The 7,660-nt window shown below is 56.7% G+C and overlaps 1 protein-coding gene across 1 annotated transcript; it reads right to left on the reverse strand.

Annotated features, from left to right (window-relative positions):
* Positions 1-4,272: 4,272 nt before the first annotated feature.
* On the reverse strand, positions 4,273-7,367 carry Fam43a (family with sequence similarity 43 member A). Its single transcript, XM_004834753.3, has one exon. The coding sequence runs from the start codon at positions 6,508-6,510 to the stop codon at positions 5,233-5,235; it is 1,278 nt and encodes a 425-aa protein (XP_004834810.1). The 5' UTR covers positions 6,511-7,367; the 3' UTR covers positions 4,273-5,232.
* Positions 7,368-7,660: the final 293 nt, after the last annotated feature.

Below are 7,660 nucleotides of genomic sequence, written 5' to 3' on the forward strand. Positions count from 1 at the left end.
TGTGCCTGTAATCCCAGCACTTGAGAGGCTTAGGCAGGGGGATTGCCGTGAATTCGAGGCCAGATATTGAGTTCAAGGCCATTCTGAACTACATAGTAAAACCCTGTCCAAAAAAAAAAATTCCTGCTTGCTCTAAATCCAAATCACCTCTCCCTATACCAGGGACCTGGCATATTTTCCCTAGGTCTGGGAAGCTCCAAGGAAAATCTTGGGAACTGAAGCTACCTCGGGTAGAGCTGAGGAGGTGAACGAATCCCAAGCTTGCCTCCTCGAGAAACATACATCTTGAAAACCTTGGTTCCTCCATCTGGGTGATGACCAGAAAGTGTACCAGACTTGTTTGTTCTGACCTGTAGCAGGATCACTTCTCTACGCCTCCCTGAGCATTTTCTGGGTACCCACTAGGTGCCAGGCGCTGTAAGTGGGGTGAATCAGAGACGCCCGAGACACACACCTGTCACAGAAGAATTCAGCCAAGCAGGAAGGATACAGATGATTAATCACCATGATGCAATGCAATGGAAGGAGCTCCCCACCTCGGAGTGACCTGCTCTTCGGAGGTGGACTCTTGCCACACCAGATCTCGCGAGACCAGTGGGGGGGGGACCGCCCCTCCCCCAGCAGCAGGCAGCCAGACACCTGCCCTCTCCCCTGCCAGGAACCTGCACCTTGCTCATCCTCAGTCATCAGGGGGAGGTGGGTGCTGAGGAACAGCGCCGTAAACACCACCAGGATCTACCGGGTAGGAAGAACAGGGAAAATGAAGAATAATTCAACTGCCGCTTTCTGCTACCCTAAAGCTAAAGTCTCTAGTTGCAAGCCCTGAAAACCAGACGCTTGTGAGACCAGAGGCTGGGAGTCTGAATGCCTGGATTCTGTCCCTCCTGAGTGACCTTGAGCCGGACATCAGGCCCTTGTGACTCAGTTTCTCCATCACTAAGTGCACAGCAGGCCAGGGTGTGCCGTGGCATTGCGGGAGTGGTGCTGGCTGGTACCTGCCTTGCTTTGTTTTCCCCTTATCGTTCAGGCTGCCTGGGGTTAGGGACGTAGCTCAGTGGCACAGTGGTTGCCCAGCATTGACGAGGCTCTGGGTTCAGTCCCCGGCAGTGCCATAAAATAATTTTAATTTAAAAAGTGGGTTTTCTTTGCTTTTAGATGATTTAATGTCTGAGCAATGTTTGTGGAGAGGAAGAATGAAGTAGGACCAGGTAGGGAGGGGAGCGGAGGAATAGGCAAGGAGTGTTAACAGGAAGTAGTGGGATGAGAGGGTGGGACAGAAAGGTAGGCTGGCTCTGTGGGAGTCAGGAACAGGGACAGACATTGGGGTGCAGCTCAGCGGTAGAGAGCTCCAGCATGCGGTAGGACCTGGGTTCGATCCTCAGCACTCAGAAAGAAGCAGCTCATGTGTGTAATTACTTCACTGAGGAGGCTGAGGCAGGAGGGTCTCCATGAGTTCCAGGCCAGCTCAGACTACATAGCAAGACCCTGTCTCGAAAACACAAAAATCAAATTTGGTCCCAGGGATCAAAACCGGCTCTAGCTAACAAGCAGGCCAGACCCAGCAGTGGCTGCACACAGAAAGCTGTGTACAGAGAGCATGGGGTATCCAGGCTCGGAGGTGTCCTACCTGCCCAGAGCCCTGAACGCTTTCCCGTGTCTACTGCAGCCCCTGCCTCTGTGGTCCACCGCACAGCTTGGCCCTGCTACGCCGCCCTTCCCAGCCAATTGGAGGGGCCAGGTCTGCTTATGAAATTACTAAACCCTGTTAGAAAAGAGGGCAACTCGCTCTTCATACAATTGTCTCTGCTGATCCCGGCTGGCTCCTGTGGCGCTGGGATAGATTCTCCCAGGCTGCTCACTCTCCCCCTGCCAGCAGGGCCACCAGACAGCTCTGTCCCCCGGGGAAGGAATTGTTTCAAATCTAATTTGTTTAAAATCTGTGGTGCCGCGGAGCACGGGGCAGGGAGAGGCATGTTTTCTTTCAGCAGCAGCCGTGTGTGACGAAGGGGGCTCAAGCAAGCTGTGTTTGTGCTGACAGAAGCTGACAGATGCTGCTCTGTGGACTCACGTGGCCACCTTGGCCACCTTCCCCTGCTGCCGGAAGTCGCTCGGCGCTTCACCCCGTCAGTGCCACACCGTTGGACACGGTTTAGAGGCTGGGAAAGAATGCACGAAGTGTCTCCCTGCATTGAAAGCACCGTCGCGCTACGTAAAGGAGAAACAGGAGCCTCACTTTGCAAGAAGGAAGAGCTAAACTGGACGAGCGAAACACTCAGGTGACTTCTGGAATGTGTTTTGTCTAACTTCTTAGCTCTGCTTTGGTCACACTGCTCTCGGCCCTGGGAGTGTCAGGAGCAAGGTAGTTTTTTTGTTTTTCATTTGAAACATCTCTTCTTACTCAAGTGATATCATCCCTGAAGGCCGAGAAGTAAGGAGGTGAATCATGTATCACCTTCATCTCTCTTCTAGAATTACATCAGGCCACAGCTCTGGGGTGCGGCGGGGACAGATGCCAAAAAGCAGCAGGGAAGGGACAGAGGAGAGGGCACTGCAGGCCAGAGAGGAGAAGAGCTGCTTGTTTTCCTCCCTCCTCGTAGCCCCCTTTTCCTATTTATAATCAGGTAAGAGGAAAAACCTGACTGAGAATGAGTGGGCTTCCAGTCATTCATGGGGTTGGTTTGAACATCATTGATTTTCAAGGGTCCCAGCACAGGGGAAGGCCGACCTCAGCCTTCTCTCTGGGATGAAGGCACATACACCCACCTTCCCCAAGCGTCAGCCACATTCCCTGCAGTTTTTTGTTTTGTTTGGTTTGGATTTTTTTGTACCGGGGATCGAACTCAGGTCCTTGCACTTGCGCAGCAGGAGGCGAAACAGCTGAGCTAAATCCCCGGCCCCATACCCTGAAGTTTTATGTCTTTGTCAGTTTAGAATGGCAGGGGAACTTGCCAATGTGCAGAACTAATGGAAATCCGAAGTCTTGTCGCACAGGATGACACCCATGTAGCTGTTTGCTGACCAAGTAAGCCCAATGTTGGGGAAGGTCCCATCCATGTGGCTGGACAGGTGGGCTGCGATTTGACTTTCCTGAATAACACCTGGCCTTTTTTCTTTCTTTTGGTTTTGTTTTTTGGAGACAAGGTGTGGTTACATAGTTCAGGTTGGCCTTGAACTCACTATATAGCCCAGGCTGGCCTCAAACTCCCAGCAATCCTCCTGCCTCAGCCTCTTGAGTGCTGGGTGGCTAACCTAGCCATTTTCATTCCCACTTCCTTAGTACCTTTTCTCTTTTTAAGAGATTTAGCCCTCAACCCCTCCCACAAATGAGGAAGAAGTTCTTCCACCCTCCCTTGCTCTCTGGTTCCAGCAAATTCCAGACTCCTCGGGGTCTCAGTGCGGCCGCTCTGAACAAGCTTGTGATAAAAAGAAAACAGAGTGGCCGCGAGGGCCAGGAGTGAGCTCCACGTCTGAGACACGGGAAGAAAGGCCTGAAAGGGCAAAGGGAAGAAGAATTTGCAGAAGGCACAGTTCTGGCAGCATCTTATTACAGCTTCCAGCTGGTGGGGTGGAGCCCAACTCCAGACATCTGTTTGGAGTTTACAACAGAAACAAACACGCAGGAAGCATGAAAACCCTACAGCAACAACACATACACACACACTCCCAGACCGAGCTCCGAAAGCTCCTCTCTGCCTTGCCCTCCACACCTGCTTGGCCCAGCACGCCTGCACAGTGACACCATGACTCGTGCACCCAGGACTGGAACTCACAACTTTTCCCAGCTTGCTCTTCCTTCCCCGAAAAGCAGACAGCCCCACTCCTCAGAGAGCTCCTCCAGGACTTCCTCGGCTCTCTAGTCCCTTTCTAACACTCCTCAACTGCTTGTAAAGGAAAGGATGATGTTGTAGCTTCTTCCTCGACCAAGAGGGTAACCCACAGAACCTCAGCAGACTCAAAAGTCCTTCCCCCATAAGCACAGCTCTGAAGGTGGGAAACAACTCCCTCTGGCCTTTCCAAAAATTAAATTTTTAATTAAATCAAAGACCAGAGAAGGTTCACACTCACACAACTAAGTGAGGAACATGGAATACGCTGAGAGGTGGGTCCCAGACACAGCGCACAGAGCTGAGCGGGACCTGGGGCCGGACACACTGGCCCCTCAGCCACCTGGGCACCATGCCCTGGGCAGCATCTCCAGACACTCACCTGCTGTATGACATTCTCCTTTTTATTGTGGCCCCCCACGCGTGCAACAGAACCAGAACCCGCTACTCAAAAAATAACAAAATGTTTTATCCACATTTCCATATATACAACTGAACAACATTTTACATGTTTCTTTTGCACAGCAAAAGAGATATAAACATTCAGCTCTGAGAACACAGTTATGTACAAAAAAAAGTCAAAAATACTTCACAACAGTGCAAAAATATTCTACACAGCATCACGGAGTGAGGTCTCTGGGGCAGGAGGAAGGTGTGTGTTTCTAAAGGGAAACTCCTTTTTATTTGTTTGTTTGGTACCAGGGATCAAACTCCGATCGAACTCAGGTCCTTGCGCTTGCAGGGCAGGTGGCAGAACCACTGAGCTAAATCCCCAGCCCCAGGAAAACTCCTTTTTAAAAGATAGCAGATGTCTAACTGTAAACAAAATGCAACGTTCTTTCATAACCCACCCCCAAACAATTATTTGAGGAATTTGGCAGATTTTCAAGAGTCTGAGTCCGAGGTAAACAGCCCAAGCTCTTGCACCAAAAAGAACTGGTGGTTCGGGACGGCATTGAAGTCTTGTTGTGACAGCGATTTTTTTAAAGGACTCATCAATGACAGGGCAAGATGGCTCCCAGGGAGGGGGTCGGAGGAAGTTAAACCTCCCCTGCTGGCCCAGCTGCCTCACAAACAGGAAGCTGGCTGCCTGGCCGACTTTTCCAGTTGCTGGAGGCCTCTCCTCAACCCCATCCCAGAGGGCTTTCCTCTCCTTTAGGGTCTTCTCTTGCATCTCCCCACATCCCCTCTAGCAACCTGAGCCACCTGAATCGGAGCAGCCAGAAGTGCTGGGCCGCAGGTCGAGAAGGAAGCAGACATGGGGAACTCCTGCCCTGGGCCCCCCGGGGGGCGGGGCGCCCCGTTTCCCCTTTCCTTGGGCAGGAAGGGGAGAGGGAGGTTGCTGCGACCACGGTTGGGGTGTCACTGTCGGGTGCCGGGGGCGCACAGCAGAGGCTGCGCCGGTAGCTCAGCCAGAGTGGGGCGCGTTAGGGCTGGGGCTGGCACCGCCGTCGGTAGGCCCAACCGGGTTTTCGGCGGTGGCAGAGGTGGCGTCGGGGCCCCCGCCCTCGATGGAGCTCTCGCTGCCAGTGCTCTCGCCTGACAGCAGGCGCGTCACACGCAAGTCCGCCTGCAGGGTGCGCACGTCGTTCCCAATGCTGAGTTCGCCCAGGTCGCTAATCAGCTGCGACAGCTGGGCCTTCATGTCGGAGGAGGCACCGTCGTCTGGCAGCGGAATTGGCGTCCCGGCTCCGCCGCCCAGCGCCTCCTCGCGGCCATTCTGCACCGTGTCCAACAAGTCCCCGCAATCCAAGTGCATGGCCACCACTAGCGAGCTCCGCTCCTCGGCTCCCTCCTGGTCTGGGTCCTGCTGCGCCCTGCGGTAACCCCCTTCGTCCTCCTCTTCGTCCCCCTCCTCCAGGCAGGCCTCCAGGTGCTCCTCCTCCACCTCCTCTTGCTCCTGCTGCTCGCCGAGCAGGTCCTCAGTGATGGAGCCCAGCTTGGGCGCGCTTCGGCTGCGCTCCACCGGCGGCTTGTAGCAGCAGGGTCCGTGCAGCAGCAGCTTACGCAGTGGCACCAGAGGGATAGTGTGCGCCCCCACCAGCTCCTGCTGCTGGTGGCGCGCGTCGTCCCGCCGCTTGAGGCGCTTAAACTCCGCCAGCGCGTTGGCCGACGTCTGGTACAGCAGCAGGGCCATGGCCTGCGCCTTCTCTGGCTTGGACACTAGCACAGCGTGGCAGCGCAGCATCACCGCCTTGTGCTTCAGTTCGTGCCGGTATACCCAGGCGAAGACCTTGGGCAACCGCGCGTCGGCCACGCAGTAGGTGACGCGGTGCAGCAGGTAGAGGTGGCCCGGGCGGCGGAGCGCGCGCTCCTCCGCGTGCACCATGCGGATCCCTTGCGCGCTCACCGTCAGCTTCATCTTCGTACCCTGGCGGCCCGCCTCGCTCTTGCTCCAGATCTTGCCCACTGCCAGGTCGGTGCAGCCGTCGCCGCGCGCTTGGATGGTGGTGGCGTTGCCCAGGTAGAGCACGGTGTACGTGGGGTCCTCGCTGGTGATGTGCAGCTTTTTGCGCTTGGAGCGGAACATGCTGCCCACGCGGCTGAGCGCGCCTTCGGGGCAGGCGCGCGCCAGCGAGCTAAGCGCAGAGTAGTGCAGGCTCACGGCGTAGCCTTTGGGCTTGGACGCCTGCCGCGGCGGCGCCTCGGCCAGCAGCTCGAACTTGTGCCTCTTCCACGGCAGCATCTCCGGAGTGCGCCCCGGCGCGGCTGGGCGGCGCGGCCGAGCGCGCGGTGCGAGCCCCTCAGAGCCACTAGCCTCGGCCGGGCTTGTCCCGGGCAAGATCAAAAAATAGAACTCTGCTGAGAGCAGCACTGGGGGTCAGGCAGAGCAGGACAGAGAGTACTTGGGCACCCCGCAGGGAGTGGAGTCCAATTTTAAGAGAAGAAAATTTTCAGCTTCCAGTGCGCAAAGGACGGTGGGGGCACGGCAGCGCGCGCACACACAGACACCCCAGTCTCGATAAGGACGAGGGCAAAAGTCTCAGACGAGCGACAAGAAAAGAGAAAAGGGAAGGAGAGTGGAGAGGAAAATGTCTCCGAAAAAAGCCAGATGCGCGCGTGGGGATAAATAGGGGGCGTCTCCGCTGCGCAGCCAGGATGGGGCGCGGAGGTGCGAGAACTCTCAGGAGACGGCGATCGGGCCCGGGCCCGGAGCCTCCGGGTCTCTGCAGCAGCGCGCCCCGGGGCCAGGCTCCCCGCCCCCAAGGGTTGCTGGAGAGCGGGTGCCCCTGCCAGGCAGGTCCCGAGATCAGCAGCTGGCTGAGGGTGACAGAGCCCGGGTGGCCCGCGGGCCCCGCGCAGCGTCCGCGCCGCTCACCGCATCCCGCTCCGGCAGGAGCTCACTGTCCCGGCTGGTGCCGCCCGGGCAGCGCTGGGCTCCGAGGGCGGGACGCGCGCATGTCGGCTCGGGGGCGCCGCTACCTCATGGCTCCGCACCCGGGGACGCCGTGCTCCACTCCCGGCTCTCCTGATTGACTGCCCGCCTTTGCAGCGCGCCGAACCCGGTCCTGCGCGCGGTAACCGGCTCGCCAGCCTCACATCCTTGCCGTCCGGGAGTGAGAGCTCCGGTAAATATAGGCCGGCGCGAACCATTCGCGCGCGGGGACAGGGGAGGAGCAGAGGAGAAGCTCCGCTCCGGGCCGCGACGCCCGACGGATTTCTGGTCTCTTAAAGGGACCTGATTGCAGCTCTTGGTCGAGGGCGGAAAGAGACCAATCTCATCCTGCAATTATCCTAAATGTATCTGCATCTTTTTCATCTACAGTAACCACGACGATCTGGGGTTACCCCACAGCAAAAGGAACTTAGCTCTGACACCCCACCCCTAAAGCTGA

The sequence above is a fragment of the Heterocephalus glaber genome, unplaced genomic scaffold (genome assembly GCF_053883595.1).
Source record: "Heterocephalus glaber isolate CG9 unplaced genomic scaffold, H.glaber_assembly_v1.0 deba00001504, whole genome shotgun sequence".
In the NCBI taxonomy this organism is placed as follows: domain Eukaryota; kingdom Metazoa; phylum Chordata; class Mammalia; order Rodentia; family Bathyergidae; genus Heterocephalus; species Heterocephalus glaber.